The sequence below is a fragment of the Sapajus apella genome, unplaced genomic scaffold, assembly GCF_009761245.1.
Source record: "Sapajus apella isolate SASKATOON/1434 unplaced genomic scaffold, GSC_monkey_1.0 scaffold1, whole genome shotgun sequence".
In the NCBI taxonomy this organism is placed as follows: Eukaryota; Metazoa; Chordata; class Mammalia; order Primates; family Cebidae; genus Sapajus; species Sapajus apella.
This window is the reverse complement of record NW_022436941.1, coordinates 52,809,118-52,830,221: the sequence shown is the minus strand read 5'-3', so window position 1 is coordinate 52,830,221 and position 21,104 is coordinate 52,809,118. Positions and strand designations below refer to the sequence as shown.

General features: G+C 37.8%; 1 protein-coding gene and 1 non-coding gene across 6 annotated transcripts in view; both read right to left on the bottom strand.

Annotated features, from left to right (window-relative positions):
- Positions 1-3,782, bottom strand: part of CCNH (cyclin H) — a 50,691-nt gene extending 46,909 nt beyond the window's left edge. For all 5 annotated transcript variants that reach the window (XM_032276617.1, XM_032276620.1, XM_032276631.1 and 2 more), the window contains exons 1-3: positions 3,539-3,782; positions 2,101-2,223; positions 157-230 (exon numbers count right to left, since the gene is read on the bottom strand). In XM_032276617.1, the coding sequence (XP_032132508.1) occupies positions 157-230; positions 2,101-2,223; positions 3,539-3,655 (314 nt within the window). In that variant the 5' untranslated portion in view covers positions 3,656-3,782. The remainder of the gene's footprint in view (positions 1-156; positions 231-2,100; positions 2,224-3,538) is intronic.
- Positions 3,783-11,749: 7,967 nt separating this feature from the next.
- On the bottom strand, positions 11,750-11,855 carry LOC116554278. Its single transcript, XR_004270150.1, has one exon. It is a non-coding gene; the product is annotated as a U6 spliceosomal RNA (small nuclear RNA).
- Positions 11,856-21,104: the final 9,249 nt, after the last annotated feature.

Genomic DNA, 21,104 nt, shown 5'->3' with positions numbered 1-21,104 from the left:
TTTAAAAAATAAAATAAAATAAAATAAAATAAAATTCAAGTCTAAATGGCCTAGATTAGGAAGTCAGTTCTCTCGCACAACTCCCTCCTTCACAAATACTCAAAGAGTATAAAGGTCTGCTTAAATGAAAACAATAAATTAGACAGACATACTCACATTATTATCCTGGGGTGATATTCCATTACTGAATTATTAAGATAAAAACGCTTGAAATACATACAAGCTGTACCCTAAGGGTTCAAAAAAAATCATCAGTATTCACAAATGTTACATGTTAAATTTTGTGAAACAGAATTTACTTATGGAAAGGTTTCTTTGTAGAGATTACCCATAAAAATGCTAATACTCATTAATTCTTCTTTAATCAAAATAAATTGTGATGAATTACTACAGAAATGCCATAGCCAAAAGACCCTTTTCCCATCCTTTGGTTGTCTATCCCCAGACTACTCTGGCTAATCCTTCCTATGGTCACTGGATTTAAAAATAGGTGTGTGTGTTTCAGAATTCGGAGTATCAAAAATGCCCTGAATTAGATAAATTCAAGGAGAAAAATACAAATGTTCAGAGATTAACCAATCTTATAAAAATATTAACAAAAATACATGGGTAAGGTAATAAGCCTTCTCTCTAAAGTCACTCCATACAATAAGCCTTCTCTCTAAAGTCACTCCATATTTTTTACATAACCATATGTCCACTCCATGATTTGTGATCACTGCTGCTAAATGAACAGCAGAAGCAGCACTACTATTTACTGAATGCATCCCATGTGCCAGACTCTAAACTATCATCATGTTTTAATCTCTACAACAGCTTTGTGAAGTATTACTATCTCTACAGAGAAGGAAACTGAGTATCAATAAGGTTAACTGACTTATCTAGGTCACACAGCTAATAAGGAACAGGAATGAAGTCAAGTTAAGACCTGCCTGTACTTTTAACCATTATATCACTTGGCTGGAACCTATAAAATAACCACTTACCTATTTTATGATAGAAACAATATTTCCTTTTAAATATTTTAAAAGGTTAGTTTTGTCATTATTTAAAACAAAAAATTACTCACCAATCATAAGCATGTTATTTAAAGATAAATTCCATAAAGAAATTCATTAAATGATTGTTTCATTTGATAAAATCACTTAAATTTACTGCCTCATTTTACAATTCTTTTGTAAGAATAAGCCAAATCTGAAGATAGAAACTGAGTATAACTAACACTCTCTGAATCTTTGATATTTCATATGAAAAAAAAAATTCTATGACTTAATATTTTCCACATACTTCAATTTTTTTTCCAACAATAAAAATGGAGATAATTTCCTAGAAGGTTATTCTCTACTGGGTCATAAGCCAATCACACTGTATAACTTTAAAACTTAACAGACTTCTACTTTAAGACAGACTTTTACATTTAGTCTTCACAACAAACCTGACAAAATAACGTAAAAACATTTTAAACACCTTCCCATTTCAGCTTTTTTTTATCTTTCAGCTTTTTAATCTCAGCTACCTGTTTCTCCTCACTGTTGTGCACCCCAGCAAAAAAATAAACAAACAAACAAAAAAACCACACAGGTCCTCAGAATCATACATCTGAAACAATAAGACAATCTTTTTAACCAAAGATAAAACTCCAGCTTCTACTAATCAAAGTTTAAAAAAACCTTACGGCATCAGTTTCAGCTGGAGCATATGATTACAAATGATGAATGAATGCATTATTTCAAAAATCTACTGGGTGTCACAGAGTTGGAAAAGCAGTAGTCTATGTTCTAGTTCTGGTTCTAAGGCTCACTAGTTGAAAAGAGGAAAGTAAATTAATTTTAATTTTCTTTATAACATTACCTGGCCTCAAAAAAAATTTTTTTTTTTTTTTAACTACAAAATAAGATTTGAAATACTTTGGAAGAGATGATACAGCAATTCATGATTTACGGCCTGTATTGAAAAATATATAACGTGTCAAAAACGAATTAAATGTAACAGGTGATTTTTAAAACCAGAGTGGACTGGGAACTTAGCTACAAATTTAGAAGAGGTCAGATTTCACAAGCCAACTAAAGGACATTATATTTCATCACTACTGTAACTTACCACAACAGACCTTGGCATTGCTGGCTTAAACACTGAACAGAATTCCAGTAACCTTTTCTCATAGTATTTGCAGAGTGTCATTTCTTCATGAGGCTCAAGAAAGACTGGATCATTCGGAAGAACCTTTAGGTCAACAATTACAACACAAGTTCAGTGAATTAAACAACTGTAAAACATTTTTCTCTATCCAGATTAAATTTAGTTTATATCTCCAACGAAGGGAAATATATCACTCCTCATTTTCTCTTTATAGATTCCCCTATCATTACACAAAATAGCTTTAGAAAAATATTTAATAAACTAAAACTGTACCATCATTTCGCAACTTTTCGGAATGTCAGCTAGACCTCTGCTTCATTAAGGTATAAACAATCATGACAGACTTGTGCATATGCTCACAGTTGTGATGTCATTATTTATAAATTAAAAAGTAGATACACTTAAATAAAAAGATTGGAAAGTTTCCAACATCTGTTTCTCGGTAAGTCATTATGTCACACAAGTCGAGGGGGAAAAAAAAAAAGGCAAATGTTTCAATAAATTTCTGTTATTTTAAGCTACCCAGTTTGCGGTGATTTTTTTTTTTTAAGGCAGTCCTTACGAAACTAATTCAGGTGCTAAAATCAGTGATTCGAAATAGATGTGCATTAAAAGTAGAAAACAAAATTATTCCGTATCAGTAATCTGGAGGCACTGAACACTTGCTGGAGTGGAGCTCGTAGGAAAGATTATACTAGTCCGAGAGCTGTAACAGAAGGGACTTGGCTAGCGGGCCATAGTCCAAACCATCTTTAGTCCATTGGTTTGTACTCGGTCTCCTGTCTCCCTCCCTCATCCAACCCATTCGCCACGAGGTTGTTTCTAGAACGGAAATCTAAGGTTAGTTTCCCATTTTAAGTATTTCAAAGGTTCCTCATCCTTTCAGTAGAAATTTTAACGTCTCACTTCCACCTACAAGTTCTCTTCCTACCCTCCCGAGCAATTACTGCACAGGTACTCAGCCTCGGCCATGTACGACCACAAACACGTCCACGCATCAGTCCTGTAATTTCTGACCTCCCTCCCACTCTGCACGGTAGCTCTGACTGCCTAGAATGTCCTTTCCCCATTTTCTCCGCATTAGCTACTGAGAAAAACATTCCCCGACATCGCCGTTTGACAAGTGAACGGCTCTTGCCAGGCACTACCTTAGCACACTACTTAGTCTCTCCTTCGCCACGTTACAAAGACTTGTCTGCCATTCGACTACAGGGACGGCGTTGTTCGTCTTTGTACCCATGGAACTGGCAAGGTGCTCGCCTGTGTTAATAGATAAGCGCATTCCGCGCCGTAGAGGCAGAGAAATGAGGGAATGAGATTGTCCTGGGAGCCAGAAGAGCTCCCGCAGCTGCTCAGAATTTAGAGACCAGGACAAACGGGCAACAGTTGGGAACCTCACCTTCCCGTTGGCAACTGCTTTGCATCTGAATTTGCGGTTGGCGTCGGCCCGCAATCTTGCCAGCTGCTCTTCACCGGAGAAAGTCCAGTGCCGCTTCTGGCTACTATTGTGGTACATGGTGAATCGTGACCAGGTGCACAGAGCCTGCAGAAGAGAACCCAAACGCAGCAACGCCGTGGCGTAAAGCAGCCGTACACCCACCGAAAATCTCGCGGAAGCCTTGGGCGTCCGGCCAGAGGGCGCGGGCGCGTGACGTCACTATCACGTGGCGAGCCCGTACGCAGTCGCATTTCCGGAACGGACTAGGAAGAGACCATATCTAGGGTTCTTTGGGACGCCCACTGAGACGTAGTGGGCGGAGCCTACGGAACGCTCCTCTTAGTGAGCCTGGAACATACCTCCGCCCCTTCCACGCAAGATTTAAAGGAGAAGTGCGGGGCGAAGAGTGTTCAAAAGGGACCTAAGCTAGGGCTATGGAGTAGGCTGTTGTAAATTCACAGTGGGTAATTAGAAATGAGGAAAGGACTTGGTAGGGTGTCAGTTTTTAAATAGAGGCCTCACTGAAGTTGACATTTGTGCAAAGGCTTGAAAGAGTTGAAATAGTAGGTTGATCAATCATGTAGGGAGATCATGGGACCCAGAAAAATTGGTAAGATCTTCAGGCAGAAGCATTCCTAGAGCTTGTCAGGAGGACTTTGGAGACCAGCACTCTTGAAGCACTACCAAAAATCTCAGAGAATGGAGCATGGCTGAAAAACTTGAAGCAGTGGATGTGTATTGGCCCTTACAGTTCTGCCGTTTTTGTGACCTTGTCTATTCTTTCTCTGTACTCTTTTTTCCTTACCCTTCTGTTGATAGCTAGCCAATACTCTCCCCCGTTTTCGTCTCTGAAGCCAAGATGTATGGTAGTTTTAGTTTTCTTGAGATTCCCATTTTCATTTCCTCTAGGGAGACTTACAGTAAGCTATCATATTAAGATATTTACATTTTTTTAAATTAATAGGACTTTCAAAATTGCAGGTGAGATTCAAAATATATATTGATTCTGGTTTGTCACATTTAGGCATACCTTATTCTCCCACGTATTTATTATATATCCAGTCCAAAAAATGGATTTCCCTATGCCAAATAGTTTTTCTTAAAAAAAATGTGGCCGGGCGCGGTGGCTCAAGCCTGTAATCCCAGCACTTTGGGAGGCCGAGGCGGGTGGATCACGAGGTCACGAGGTCAAGAGATCGAGACCATCCTGGTCAACATGGTGAAACCCCGTCTCTACTAAAAATACAAAAAATGAGCTGGGCATGGTGGTGCGTGCCTGTAATCCCAGCTACTCAGGAGGCTGAGGCAGGAGAATTGCCTGAACCCAGGAGGCGGAGGTTGCGGTGAGCCGAGATCACGCCATTGCACTCCAGCCTGGGCAACATGAGTGAAACTCCGTCAAAAAAAAAAAAAAAAAAAAATGAAAGAGAAAGGTGATGAGGCCTGGAGAATTTAGGTCTTGAAAAGCCCACACAGGTAAAAAGAAGTGGCAGGACAACTTTAAGTCTGCTTTCTATGAAAATGCTTTTAGAGCCTGAAGAAAGGGAGTCTTTTCTTTTTCATTTTTGTTGAGTGCAGTTGAGGGTAGAGTTTGGACAGTTATTTGAATCCCTCAAACTTATGCCATTTGTAGTTTATAATTTTGGAGATCCACACACTCAACATATGTGGCTAATCTGGACTTGTAAATTGGCTAAGAAACGAGAGAAAAAGAAGATTGATGGGCATGGCAAATTGATTACGATGAATTGTGAACAACCTAAAATGTTGCATACTGGGGAAAGAATAAAAGAAAAAAAATAATGGTACAATACACAGGAAAATAAGCGATCTAGATAATTAAATGTCTATACAAAGTCTTAGACTCATGACATATATATCATATAAATCCTTTTCATTTTGTTTTTCTGAAAGATATTTGACAACTCCTTAGTATTATGTAAAGGAAAATAAAAATAGGCATTTAAGAGAGTTGGCAGACTATGATTTCCACAGGGATATGAGTAAAAATTCTGAATGTCATTTAGGAAAAATATATGAAAAACCTGGCATTGCTGGTGTAACTTTTTTTAAAACTTGAACAAATTTTAGTCTATGAAAATTGACATTGATCTTATTTTTCAGATGTAGTAGGAATTGGGTTGTGTCTAAATTAACTATCTACAGAATGCAATTGTTGCTGATGCCCTAACATTAAGGCTCACGTCTGATTTTTCTTATTAAAGTAAGCACTGGATACTGTATTAGTCAGCCTGAGTAACTGTCTCCTACTCAGCCTGTTGTAAAGCAGTGTTTCTTGGCTGTTGCTAACACAGGAGGCATACTGGAATGCAGAACCTGTGCCTTTACCTGTTTCCATGTATAGTTTCAACTAAAAAGTAGCAAGTGTTTCTCTGCACTTCTATTATTTTTACTTATTGTATTTATGGAAAATTTCAAATATGAAGAATACAGAGAAACATATTTCAAAAATTATCAATACATGGCCACCCACACCTCCATTAGTTTCTTTTTTTTTTTTTTTTTGAGACAGAGTCTTGCTCTGTTGCCCATGCTGGAGTGCACTGGCACAATCTCTGCTCACTGCAACCTCTGCTTCCCAGGTTCGAGCCATTCTCCAGCTTCATCCTCCTGAGTAGCTGGGACTACAGATGCATGCCACCACGTCCAGCTAATTTTTGTATTATTAGTAGAGAGGGGGAGTCTCACCATGTTGGCCAGGCTGGCCTAGAACTCCTGGTCTCAAGTGATCCACCTGCCTCAGCCTCCCAACTCCATTAGTTTTAAATCACAATTTCACTGCTACTAAATGAAGATGTTTCAGACAAGAACAAATCAACTAACCATACAGAACCTATTCTTCCTAGAAGAGTAATAGGGAAATTCACAGCTTGTCGACAAAGATATTACTACGTATTAGACACTACTCAGAAGTGAAATGTTAACAAAAAACATTTCAATGACTTTTGAAAGTAAATATAATCTTTTTTATTGTGCTGCAGTTGTTAAACTGTGCTACAATGTGTACTTGCAGATAAATTCTAAATATTTAGACTTGGAGGCATTACTATAAACTAAGGGTTGCCAATCAGAGATCAGGTGATGCCAAACAGGTGTCATCTGTTTGGCTACCACAAAAATGCCCTGTACTTATCCACATGTTATTCCAAAATTTCCCATGAGGGTATTAGGAGTTCCTTTCTCTTTGGGCTCTACCTAGTGATCTTAACATTTAGGGAAAAACAAAAATAAACAGGTCACACTGTCTGATCTTAGGAGAAACGGAAGAAAAGGGAAATTAAAAGGTTGTGGGAGTGACCAGTAAATATGTTTGCAACTGGAATAATTTTGCAGTCTAATACAAAACATCTTATAAAATGGTCAGATTCATTTATGGTTCTCATTTCCCAAACATATCAACATACTCATATTCACATTTCTGATTGCAGGGCCACAAAGAAAAAAAGGGATAATAGAGACTAAACCACATCTATGCTCACAAAAACACACAATATCTTTCTTACTTTAAAATCTGACATAAAACCGTATGCCTTCAGCTACTGACGTGGATTTCTGACATTTAAAATACAGTGTTGCAATGAGATTTAATAACCCTTTGCAATTGTATTTGGTTAATACACAATTAGCAAATTCGTATTTGTTGCACTGGCTTCAAAATCCTTTCTTAGTTTTATTCTCAGTTGTCAAGTTACAGCTAAGAGAAGAAAAGGAGTCACCTGAAGTAAATACCTAGTTTCTAGGAAATAGGGTACTACTAAAGGAAAAGGCATAAAAAGAAGAAATGGCATTTTTAAAATATCATTGATATATGTGACTCCCTCAAAACTGAAATGCTTTTTCTTTTGCTTTAAGACTATTACAAATTCAGGCATAAAGAAAACATGACAACATACTAAAGAGAAAATCCTATAAAGCCATCCTCAATTCATGAGATACTTACTAAATCACTGCTATACACAAGGCCTAGTGCTAATTGTTAGGTGGTAGTGACATGGTGATGGGGACACAAGAATGATTATCTCACAGTTCCTATCCCAGGGTCCTGAGACAATAGTAGAATTATGACATGTATGTATACAATCCCCTCTCAATGTAAACTTGAATAGCGATAGCGCTGACATGCACTCTCTTCTCTGACCAAAACTTTAGTTAGGCTTTTCTCTGAGTCCTCTGCTTGACAAGGCCTGATCTTGGTGTTTCCTCTAGTACAGATGCTCCTCGACGTAGGATGAATTTACAATGAAAAAAAAAAAAAAAAACCATCATAGGTTGAAAATATTCCAAGTGGAAAGTGCACTTAATATACCTAACCTATTGAACATCATAGTTTAGCGCAGCCTGCCTTAAGCATGCTCCTCGTGATTGCATGGCTGACTGAGAGCATCAGCTCACTGTCACTGCCCAGCACCAGGAGAGGGTCTTGTATTGTAAAATCACTAGCCTGAGAAAAGAGCAAAATTCAAAATAGGAAGTATGTTTCCATTGAATACGTATGGCTTTCACATCATCATAAAATCAAATCATTGTAAGTTAGGAACCATCTATAGAATCCAGTTGGAGCAAGAATCCTGCCACATCACTTTAATGAATATCCCCCACCCTTGGCATCAGACCAACCTCAATATCTTATCACCATGGCCTGCCTTCAGCAATAATCCTGTCAGGTCAGTTTAGCCAGAAATCCTTTATCCTTGATGTTTCCTCTTAGTAATTTTTCATCCATTGCTCCCCGCCCTGCTTTTTGGTTATAAATTCCCACTTGTCCTTATGGGAGTTAGAGTTGAGTCCAATCTCACTCCCGCATTGCCAGACCTTACTGCCGTAGACTCAAAACCTATCTCCATAGCTGGCTTTGAAAAGGTCTGTCTCACCATTCTTCACAAGTGTCATTCATAAAGCATTCGTGAGAAAGTCACTTCAAACTATCTACCCTAAGTTTCATCTCTTACACAGTGAAGTAAATAGTTGTAGCTACCTCATAAGGTGGTTGTGATGATTAAATTATTTAATACATATGAAGATATAGCAGACTGGTTGGCTTCTATAAAATGTTCTAAATTGTTAGTTATTATTTCATTGACACATGGCATAGGCTAATTGGAAAGTATAACATTTTCGTGAATTTGTATTGATGTTGAGGGAGAGGGTGCTGTCGGTGGATAGGATCTGCTTGAATAAAAGCAAAGAGGCACAATGTACAGGGTATGTCAAAAGAATAGGAAGTAAAAAGCTTGATTGATTGGAGAATAAGAGGGCTTTGAATGCCAAAATTTTCAATTGAAGAATAAAATGATCATCGTTTCATTACTTTAATCTGGAAATTATTTGTGGCTATTTTGATAGTGAAGACTTTCTAAAGCCCTCATTAAAATAAATTGAAATAGAATAGAGGATTAATTCTGCAAGTGATACCCAAATGCCTCTTCTTGAACTAGCTACATGAGATTTAGGATTATAAAGGGGAATTCCTCTCTGTATCTCCAAATAGAGAAATAGGTGGTATATCATGTATATCATACAACATATGCTCTATGAGATGTAACCTATCCATATAATATATTCTTGTGTGAAATTATGAAGCAGGGCCTAGGAATTTTGGTTTATAAAAATCTTGTTTGAAAGTTTTGTAAATATAAAATTTACAGTACTTGGCAAAGTCGTACAGGACTGATAAGGTGATGGGATGAAAGAGGAACAGCAACTCTAAAGTAGTGACTTTCAAATATGGATCAACATATCAATCACCCGGAGCATGTTAAAACACAAACCAGTGATTCCAGTACAGTGAGTCTGGAATGGAGCCCCAAGAATCTGGCTCCTTTTTTTTTCAGATGAAGTCTCACTCTGTTGCCCAGGCTGGAGTTCAGTGTCATGCGATCTCGGCTCACTGCAACCTCTGCCTCTTAGGTTCAAGTGATTCTCCTGCCTCAGCCCCCTGAGGCGTTGGGATTACAGGCACGAGTCATCACGCCTGGCTAATTTTTGTATTTTTAGTAGAGACAGGGTTTCACTATGTTGTTCAGGATGGTCTCGAACTCCTGTCCTTGTGATCCGCCTGCCTCAGCCTCCCAAAGTGCTGGAATTACACGTGTAAGCCACTGCACCCAGCTGAATCTGATCCATAAGTGTTATCTTGAATTTGGTGATTTTTCAGGGTATAGTGTTCATCATACTCATGGAAAGCTTGTTAAAACACAGATTGCTGAATTTCTAATTCAGCCAGTCCTGGGCGGGCCCAAGCATTTGAATTTCTAACTAGTTTCCACATAATACTGGGAACATGAACCACCACAGTTTGAGAACTGCTACTCCAGCTGATTTATATAGCCTGGGTAATGGGGAGAATGATGGTGTCCTTATCGTCAAGAATCTTCACCTTTTCTATTAGGTTGAAGAAAACCATACTTTTATTCCTTGTTACCTTTTAAGAGAAAAAAATGGAGATGTTTAATCATTTGTTGGCCTTATACAGACAACATGACCATGGTGAAATGTAATATCCATTTGAAAAAAATGACTAATAACATTCTCACTGGATAAATAAAAGGTGAAGAAAAAATTTATTCTCTCACAGTTGAATTGAAATATCCTTTTGTCGTAGAGTAATAAAAATTATCAACTGCTTTGTTATTCTTCTGATGTTTTAACATCTGGACTTTAGATGATAAAGATAATTGCAAGGATACTTTGTTGTTGTCGTTGTTGATGCTCTATGGACAGGGGGCAGCAAAATGTGAATTTGGCTCTCAGGCCAAATTTATTCAATGTCTATTTTTGTATGGTCTGCAAGCCAAGAATGATCTTTACATTTGTAAGTGGTTGAAAAAAATCAAAAGAAGAGTAGTATTTCATGACTCATGAAAATTATGCAAAATTCAAATTTTAGTGTCTATGATTGTATTGGAATCCTCCAGAGAAACAGAACCAATAGGCCAATAGGAGTTATGTGTGTACATGTGTGTATACATATACATATGTATATGTATACACACATGTATACCAACTCCACTATCCAAAATAATACATAATATTTTGGATAGTGGAGTTGGTTCACACAATTATGGAGGCTGAGAAGTCCCATGATCTGCTGACTGTAAGCTGGATACCCAGGAGAGCTGATTGTTTAAGTTCTGGTCGAAATGTAAGAGAAGATCAATGCACCATCACAAAAACAGTCACACACCAAGAGAAAATTCTTCCTTATCTTTTGTTTCATTTAAACTTCCAATACATTGGTTATGGCCCCAAAACATTGGGGAGGTTAAACTGCTTCACCCTCCTTACTGGTTCAAATGTTAATTTCATTTATAAACTCTTCACAGACACACCCAGAACAGTGTTCAATCAAATATCTGGGCACCCCATTGTCCCCAAATCTATCCCTTCTCAGCTTGGCATTCATACACATCTCCTTAAATCATATTTAATCTCCAAATAAACATAATAACAAGCTCATAATTCCACTTCACATAATACAACTATCTCACATACAACTGAATATGCATTACCCATTCCCTAGAAAAGGAGGTAAAGTTCTTCATGTTTACTTTTCTCCTTGACATCCTGTAACTTAAAAAATACTATGATGTAAAAAAAGTACTATGAACAATACTTAAATATTATGCTAATAAATCAATACATTATATGTTACATAATAAGGGAATAAGACAGGGAGAAAAAGGTATTTACACACATGAAGATTTCACAACAAAATAAGGGGGAATAATCACAACAGTCTTCATTTATGTAACTGTTTACATGGTTGTAAATGATATTTACAAACACCTTCTTTCACTATCCTGTTTTTTGTTTCTTTCTTTCTTTGCCTTTAGCAAGCCCCTCAGCCGGTTCTTTACCTGGTCAAGTAACCCAAGCCTTCATTCCTAACGGGTCTAGGGCATTAGGAGTTTTGCCTGGATTGGGTTATAATTTTACATTGACCTTAATTTACTGGACATGTAGTACAGAGGGGCATCCTACAAGTTTTACTGCATTTCAGATATACTCAACCTTGCTCAGTAGCAGTCGCATTTCCCTTTGCTAGTTCTGATCAATCACGGCAGACAGCACAGCAACTCTCATCTTTGCTTGTTGATTCAGAGGCACAAGGAGTTCAAAGTGGCTGGGCAGCAGTTTTATTAATTAATTTATTTTTCAAGGGAACACTTCACAAATTTCCAGTCATCCTAGCTCAGGGGCCATGCTAATCTTCTCTGCAATGTGCCAATTTCAGTATATGTGCTGCTGAAGTGAGCACAGTTTTCATTGTTGTGTCTCCTAGTGGAAGCGTTTCTCCCTCAGGAACTAAGACTTTTAGGCTAGTAGAGCATAAAGGTCATGGGAACAGGAAGCAAAAATTTTATTAGCGGGTCACTAGGAGTAATGGTGAATAAATTATTTCTCATTTCTGCCCCTTATTCCTGGAACCATGAATTTGCTGTGGAAGAAACAGCTCTATTTACATATTAGATATTGATTCAGAGAATGTGTAGCCTCAGCACTGCAAAATATTACCACCTAGCTGGTTGCTGTAACTAAGTTCTCCAAAGGCCATTCCACTGTTCTATCAAGCCAACTGTTTCAGGATAGTGGGGAACACAATAAGGCCTATACATTCCGTGAGCATTGATCCATTACCATACTTCTTTTGATGTGAAGTAAGTTCCTTAGTCAGAAGCAGTGCTGTGTGGAATACTGCGCCAGTGGATAAGGCATTCTGTAAGTCCAGGATCACAGTTTTGGCAGAAGCATTGCATGCAAATCCATACTCAAGATAAGTTCCTGCAGGTCCTACTCTAAGGTCTTGCTTATAGAGAAGAGCCATCAAAGAGCTCTTCAAGGATGCCAGGGTCCCCCTCACATGTTGATTTCACAATCCTGGTGAAAGTTTGTTTTCTGGATCCTTCCAATGTGGGTGGATAGGTCTTACATGACAAATCCACTCTAACATTTCAATCTCCCTAAGGGTTTGTATCTCTTCCTCTACATTATTCCAAAGCAAGTCTGACATTTTCAATTCACATACTGTGGGCCATCTTTTAGAACCTGATTCAGCCAATCAACTGAACAAATTCATAGTGCCCTTTCTAACACTCTGAGCTGTAACATTAAATGCAGGCTACGCTTAGTGAGTCCATATCAGTAAATTCAGCCTGATCTAACTTTATGCTCCTTTATTCCACATTCTTAGTATTCATTCCCACACATTGTTTCCTGGACTTCTGTCTGTATAATTAGAGAACTCAATCAGCTCTGTTGAAGTGAAGTGTACTCTCTCATGAGTCACACTTTTTACCTCATCTTTAGGGGCCTGCTGGGACTTGATTCTTGTTACAGGTCTAGAAACAAAGAGAGTGGGTCTTAAGGACAGTCAGCATTATCTTGCATGGCAACTGTCTTGTGGGAGGCCATTAAACTTTCCTCAGGTAATGCAGGGTTAATCTCCTCAGACTGGATTTAAAAGGCTGATGCCATTGATAGTGGGGAGGCCACTAACACTGGGGAATGGGGAGGCTGTTTCACTGGGGATGGGGAGACCACACCTTCTGGGGGTGGGGAGGCCTCTTCCGCTAGTGAAGAGGATCAGAATTTAGGGGCACAATGTCTCCAACTTTGTCAAGGTCTTCCCACACATCCTCATCCCAACTAACAGGATCTTATTCTTTCCCAATCAATGCCCACACCTTAACAGTAGACATTTGTCAAGGCTGGGAATTTATAATAACTTGAATGGTAATTTAGCCTGGAGATGGTATTCCGCGTTTGATTTTCAACTTAGCCCTTTGGCTTTAGGAGATAAGGGTCTCCTCTAGGACACATATAGAAATTTTCAGGTCATTTATGTGGTACTCGAGCTGTGAATTTGAGTCCCTGAGCTCATTCTTTTCCTTCACCACTTTGTCCAGCAACATTGGAACAACCAGCCGCCAATCTTATTGTATTGATTAGTTTTCCAAAAAAGCTTGAAAGCACCATATACACAGTCACCCAGCTTGTTGCTTCTTGTAAGTGGTTGATTAAGAGTGTTCAGTGCAGATATTTTGTGTATCTCTGCTACCAGTTCACATGGTGCAAAGTGTTTGGTTGAACTTTGTTTTGGGTTTGTCAGTAAGGACCTTTATAGATGAGATTAACATTTGAATCAGTAGACTAAGTGAAGCAGGCTGCCCTCCGCAATGTGAGTGGGCCTCAGTCAACCCAGTGGAGACCTGAATAGCACAAAAGGTGGAGTAAGGGAAAATTCACTGTCTGTCAGACTGCTTTCTTCTCCTGCACTTCAGCTGAAAACCACGCCAATAGTTCTCCTGGTCCTTAGCCTCATACTGGAACTATACCACTAACTCTCCTGGGTCTTCACCTTGTAGAATGCAGATCCAAGTCATGAGACTTCTCAGCCTTCATAATTATGTGAGCCAATTCCTTATAGTAAATATAAACACAGGAGCATTGATAGTCCATCGCATTCTACGAGGTGAAGACCCAAGAAAGTTAGTGGTAACAGTTCCAGTGCGAGGCTAAGGACCATGAGAACCAATGGTGTGCATTTCAGCTGAAGTGCAGGAGAAGAAAGCAGTCTGACAGACAATGAATTCTCCCTTACTCCACCTTTTGTGCTATTCAGGCCTCCAATGGATTGACTGAGGCCCACTCACATTGTGGAGGGCAACCTGCTTCACTTAGTCTACTGATTCAAATGTTAATCTCATTTACAAAGGTCCTTACTGACACACCCTGAACAACGTCCAACCAAGCACCTTGCACCATGCATTCCAGTCAAGCGAACATAAAAACCATCACTTTAGTGAGTGTTATTTAAACAAAGCCATACTTGTTCTTTTCCATATTGTCATCTTTGGCTGTTTTCAAGCTACAGCAGCAGAGCTGAGGAGTTGAAACAGAGACCATTTGGTTTGCAAAACCCAAAATATTTGCTATCTGACCCTTTACAATAAAACTTTGCTCACTAATGTTCTAAAAGAGTGCTTTTCACATTTTAATATATGTACAAATCAACTGGGGATCTTGTTAAATTGATTCAGATTTAGTAAGTCATAGCCAAAATTTTCCATTACCGTCATGCTCCTGCGTGAGGCCAGTGCTGCTAGACTGAAAATTGTACATTCTATTTCTCAATTTTTGCTCTTGTCATAATCCCTAACTATAATGCCTTAAACTCCTGCCTATGCAGCTTCTCTTTAGGTCCATTGAACTTAAATCCTGTTACTTCTATTTATTCTCCAAACTATATCATCTTATTGTAAGCTCTTCTTCCTTATTACACTTACTTTGTTTCACATTTTTAGGCTTTAAATGTATTTTGTGTTGCTTAGTTGTTTGACTTTTTAATATGTGACTTTTAACACCTTCAAAAGTTTTAAACTTTGGATATTCTGTTTTTAGACATTTATTACCTATTATGCTTGCATAGTTTTTTACATATAGAAGGTATTCTCAAGATATTTACTAAATTAATTACTGTTCCACACCTAGAAAGGATAGAGTTAAATCAACAGTACATCATCACAGTACATGAAGTGATACTCTTAGCCATTAATATATTTTTAGAACTAATTCATTTTTTCTCTTTAATAATTTTGATAAATTTCAGTGGTAAGAATTATGTTTCTTTCTGAACAAAAGACAGTATTGAAGTAAAATACAAGTCTTTGGATTACTATGTTAAATCAGGCTATAGAACTGAAACTTAAACTTGTCTTGAGCCTTGAGATAAAAAGTACACCTTAATTATGAACTGAAAAACTGCTTATTGTGCAAATTTTCTGGAGGTTGGAGAATTAGAAATTCAATGTTAATTTCACTAGTTTAATCATTTCATTTTCAGAGTTTACTTGAAGAGATATTGATAAATTGTAATAGCCAATCATGTATGAAAGTTTACAGACTATGAAAGTGTTTTATTTTGCCATTAAAAATTCCACAGTCCAGCTTTTGAAGAGAATTATGAGTAATTTAAACAAGATGAGAAACTTCTGCTGTCATAAAGATTAGCCAATTTACTTTGCTCTTCTTCTAATCAATTTAAAATTTCTACCTGAACTATTTCAGTATATTCCAAGAATAAAAGTAGTATGGATATAAAACTTCTTTCAAGGAATCTTCTATATCGATATAAAAGGCAGTTACAAATGTTTGGCATTTTATGAATTTTTGAGTTCTTTTCTTTTTTGAGATGGAGTTTTACTCTCGTCACCCAGGCTGAAGTGCAATGGCGCGATCTCAGCTCACTGCAACTTGCGTCTCCCGGGTTCAAGCAATTCTCCTGCCTCAGCCTCCTGAGTAGCTGGGATTACAGGCACCCACCATTACCAGGCCTGGCTAATTTTTGTCTTTTTTTTTTTTTTTTTTTTTTTTAGTGGAGATGGAGTTTCACCGTGTTGGCCAGGCTAATCTTAAACTCCTGACCTCAGGTAATCCACCCACCTCAGCCTCCCAAAGTGCTAGGATTACAGGCATGAGCCACTGAGCCCAGCCAACATTTGAGTTCTTAAAGCAATAGTCTCTATATCCTTTACCCCAAAATAAATATAATAATTTTATTACTTAATACCTTTTGGACTTAATAAGTGAAAATAAATATCTTTTTAAAATAAATGTTATATGCAAGGAAATGTTATAAGGGAATTTCACATTTAAGTATTATATTAGGTTTGAATAAGATATTGGAATTCTAAATATTTTCACATGTGAATATATATTTTTCTGCTGATCAACAGATTAATTTTGTTTTTTTAAAATTTATTTCTAAACTAATATTGTCATGTTAACAAAAACCAAGATCAGAAGGAAAAAAGCAACGAGCCAACTTGGTACATCACAGTTTATCCACATGGTGGAGCCATGTGGCTAAATCCTGGAGACACCGATTTTATCATCCTCATCGTTTTGTAATAACTCATGATAAATCCAACCAACCATGTTTCTTCTTCCTGCATGTAGTTTTCTCTGGTTCTCTCAGTTTAGTTCCTTATCGTCACCCACTGTAGCAGAGCGCAGTCTTACTCTTTTCCAGTCTGTCTTTTATAGCAGTGATTTGCTAATCTTAGCTGCACATTGGTAACTCCTGGGCAATTTTCACCAACCCTCGAGCAGAGGGCCCTACCTCAGGCTAATTGAGCAGCAATCTGCAAGGTGGGTTCTGGACATTGGCACATGTTTAAAGTCTCCGTGTGTGATTCTATCTGAAAACAAGGTTGAAAACCAGTGCATGCTACCACTGCAGACATCGTTTCAGTTATAAATCTAATCAATCACACCACTCTTCCAGTTAAAATTGTTCACTGGCTCCTCATCAACTTTAGGATAAAACCAACCTCATTAACAAGGCAAACAGTTCCCATCAACATCTGAGGATTGCTTTTCTAGCAGCACCACCAACTTCCACCCCACAACACGTGCAGAGTTCCAGCCTACAGGGTTGCTTGCAGGCCTCTAAACTTACCAGGCTTTTTCACACTTCCAGAATGGCCTCATATCTCTAGCAACGTATACACTAGGCACTAATTAATATTAATTGAATGACTAGATGAATACTGTTAAACATCTTCCTCTTATTTAGGACAGGGATGTTTATTTTTGTCAAACAACCCTCAAGTATTTGCCTTTAGGTGGCTTAGAGTACAGAATGTGACACCAGTTCAACTAACAAATGTTAAATATATTCTAAAGAAGACAGTTTTCTGAAACTTACTGAATTCCAAGGTAACATTATAAGAAACTTCCTTAGAAACAATTGCTTTTACATCCCCTCCCCTCCTGTCTTTTTTTTTTTTTTTCTTTTTTTTTGAGATGGAGTCTCGCTCTGTGGCCAGGCTGAAGTGCAGCAGCGTGATCTTAGCTCACTGCCACCTCCGTCTCCCGGGTTCAAGCGATTCCTCTGCCTCAGCGTTCAGAGTAGATGGGACTACAGGCGTGCACCACCACACCCGGTTAATTTTTTATTTTTTAGTAGAGCCGGGGTTTCATCATGCTGACCAGGATTGTCTCAATCTCCTGACCTCGTGATTCACCCTCCTCAGCCTCCCAAAGTGCTGGGATTACAGGCTGAGCCACTGCACCTGGCCTTACATTGTACTTTTTTTCAATCTAAAATTCTCAACTCTAACATTTCTGTTTAACAGAAAATGGACTGCTTGCACGTGAGTGATGGTGCAGATATTCTTTTTAAATTAGTGGATCCTTGTATCCACCATCTAGTCATTTAGAATCTTTGGCTTTATAATAGTTCTCAACTGCCAAAACCCTAATTGAACTGCGTTTTCAAGACTGGATATTATGGAAGAGTAAGTGGTGTGATTTTAGTCAGGGCCTCCTCCATTAGGCACAGTAGGTGCAGTCCCTAGGGACCACCATGCTTTTAGGGGTCCATGATCATGTTTTAATAATGTCCTTTAAGTTAGAAGGCAAAAAAAACTTTCACGTCAAAGAAAATGTTTTAATATAAAATAGTAATATAATCATCTTTATGCCAACACAGTGATAAAATGCAATATGTAATTGTATTATATTTTGGCCATGAAGGCAAAGATGGTGAGAGTCCAGGAATGTCATGTGGCCCTCATTTCAGAAAAAGTAGGGAGGAGTCCTTCAGACCTAAAATGTCTCCTCAGATGAGCCTGCTGGATGACGTAATGCTGATAGCAGGTAGTAAGGTATCTTGGTCTTTATTTTCAGACCATCAGTATCTATCTCAATATGGTTTCCCACCCCCTCCCCTAGAGAAGTAGAGTTAGTTGCCGTTACTCATATATCAAACAACTTTAGAATGTTCCTGTAATCATAACTTCAACCTGATTTTTCACTGTGGCATGTACCTTTCTTATATCCAAGTGAGTCACTAAGCATGTCAAACCTACTCCTTTTGAACAGACACATCTTTTAAAAAATTTTTTTGAAATCCTTTTTTTATTATTATACTTTAAGTTCTGGGATACATGTGCAGAACATGCAGGTTTGTCACATAGATACACAGGTGCCATGGTGGTTTGCTGCACCCATCAACTTGTCATCTACATTAGGTATTTCTCCTAATGCTATCCCTCCCCTAGGCCCCACCCTCCAACAGGCCCTGGTGTGTGATGTTCCCCTCCCTGTGTCCATGTGTTCTCATTGTTCAACTCCCACTTATGAGTGAGAACATGTGGTGTTTGTTTTTCGGTTCCTGTGTTAGTTTGCTGAGAATGATGATTTCCAGCTTCATACATGTCCCTGCAAAAAACATGAACTCATCCTTGTTTATGGTTGCATAGTATTCCACAGTGTCTATGTGTCACATTTTCTTTATCTAGTCTATCACTGATGGCCATTGGGGTTGGTACCAAGTCTTTGCTATTGTGACTAGTACTGCAATAAACATACGAGTCCGTGTGTCTTTGTAGTGGAATGATTTATAGTCCTTTGGGTATATACCCAGTAATGGGATTGCTGGGTCAAACAGTGTTTCTGATTCTAGATCCTTGAGGAATTGCCATACTGTCTTCCACAATGGTTGAACTAATTTATACTCACACGAACAGTGCAAAAGCATTCCTATTTCTCCCCATGCCCCCAGCATCTGTTGTTTCCTGACATTGTAACGATCGCCATTCTAACTGGCGTGAGATGGTATCTCAGTGTGGTTTTGATTTGCATTTCTCTAATGACCAGTGATGATGAGATTTTTTTCATATGTTTTTTGGCCACATAAATGTCTTCTTTTGAGAAATGTCTGTTTATATTCTTCATCCACTTTTTGATGGGGTTGTTTTTTTTCTTTTAAATTTGTTTAAGTTCCGTGTAGATTCTGGATATTAGCTCTTTGTTAGATGGATAGATTGCAGCAATTTTCTCCCATTCTGCAGGTTGCCTGTTCACTCTGATGATGGTTTCTTTTGCTTTTTGGAAGTTCTTTAGTTTAATTAGGTCGCATTTGTCAATTTTGGCTTTTGTTGCCATTGCTTTTGGTGTTTTAGTCATGAAGTCTTTGCCAATGCCTATGTCCTGAATAGTAATGCCTAGGTTTTCTTCTAGGATTTTTATGGTTTTAGGTCTTACATTTAAGTTTGTAATTCATCTTGAGTTAATTTTTATATAAGGTATAAGAAAAGGGTCCAGTTTCAATTTTCTGCATATGGCTAGCCAGTTTTCCCAACACCATTTATTAAATAGGGAATCCTTTCCCCATTGCTTGTTTTTGTCAGGTTTGTCAAAGATCAGATGGTTGTAGACGTGTTGCCTCTGTTCTGTTCCAGTGGTCTGTATATCTAGCAGTCACATATTGATGTTGCCTTAATGGCAAGGTGCCAATACTAGAAATGGGTATAGTCATAAAAATCATACTGTTCTATCATTTATACTCAGATTGTCTTAGAATCACTCTTATCAAGTGTCCTCTAATTAAATAGGTTGCCAAAGTTTTCAAGCGTAAAAGCAAATGTTTTTGAAAGTGTTACTCATTGCAAAGAGCTCACATTAACTGACACTTTTGATGTCAAAATTCATTAGAAAATGGATGAATTTACAATGCTAAACAAGTGGTTTTTATTTTCTAATATAAATTCAAACATGCTGCTGAATTAATTAACTAGTATTTCTATGACATTGAATAGGGTTAATATAATTCTTCATTAAACATAAATAATAAGCCCTACTGCCTGTATTGACCATATCAGGGAATCCCTTTACAGTGCTAGGAATATTTTAAGGTTGATGATCCTTGATAACTATAATGTGTTTGTAGTACATTTCTGGGCTACATAGAACATTTTTTTTTTTTAAACTTCAGTGTCATGTACATAAATAGTAGAAATCTCTTAGTGTGAATTCTGGCTCCCTAGATGGCATTCAAGTTGTGAACTTGAATAAGAACTCTTCTCTCTATCAAAAAATAAATGAATGATATTGAAGTGGTTTGTTCATAATTTTAAAATAAAGATAAACTCTTAATTGTTTAAACTATTGTTTTGGTAACCCATCCTTTGCTTGGTTTACCTAGCATCTTTCCCTTCTTCTGGGATTAACAGCTTACATTTAGTAAAGATTGCTAATCATAGTACATTGTGCCCACAGTGATTAGTCCAAGGAGTGGGCACCAGACATATGTCTGGCCAGTCAGAATCTTTCTTATGAATTTAAGATTAAGGTAGAGGAATGAGCCCTTCTATCTCCGATGGTAAAGATGTGAAGATATTAATCCAGCATTCACCAGTGGTAGAGTAATTCAGCCTTGGAATGGAAGTTCTAAGCAGACAGAGGAATAAAAGACAAGAGGGAACCAAAGAAAAGAAGACAGGAAACAGCGTTGAGAAGGTTATTAACATCTCTAATTGTAATTCCTGTGGTCCTCAAGAACCATAGTTTTTGTTATTCCTGGTCTTGGTCATTTTTCAATCTATGAGCTGATCCAGTGTCCTGTAAAAATACCTGCAAATACACCCACCTTCTTTTTTTAACACACTCTTTATCTTAAGCTTACATTTATCCATACCTTTAAGTAGAATGCTTTAATATA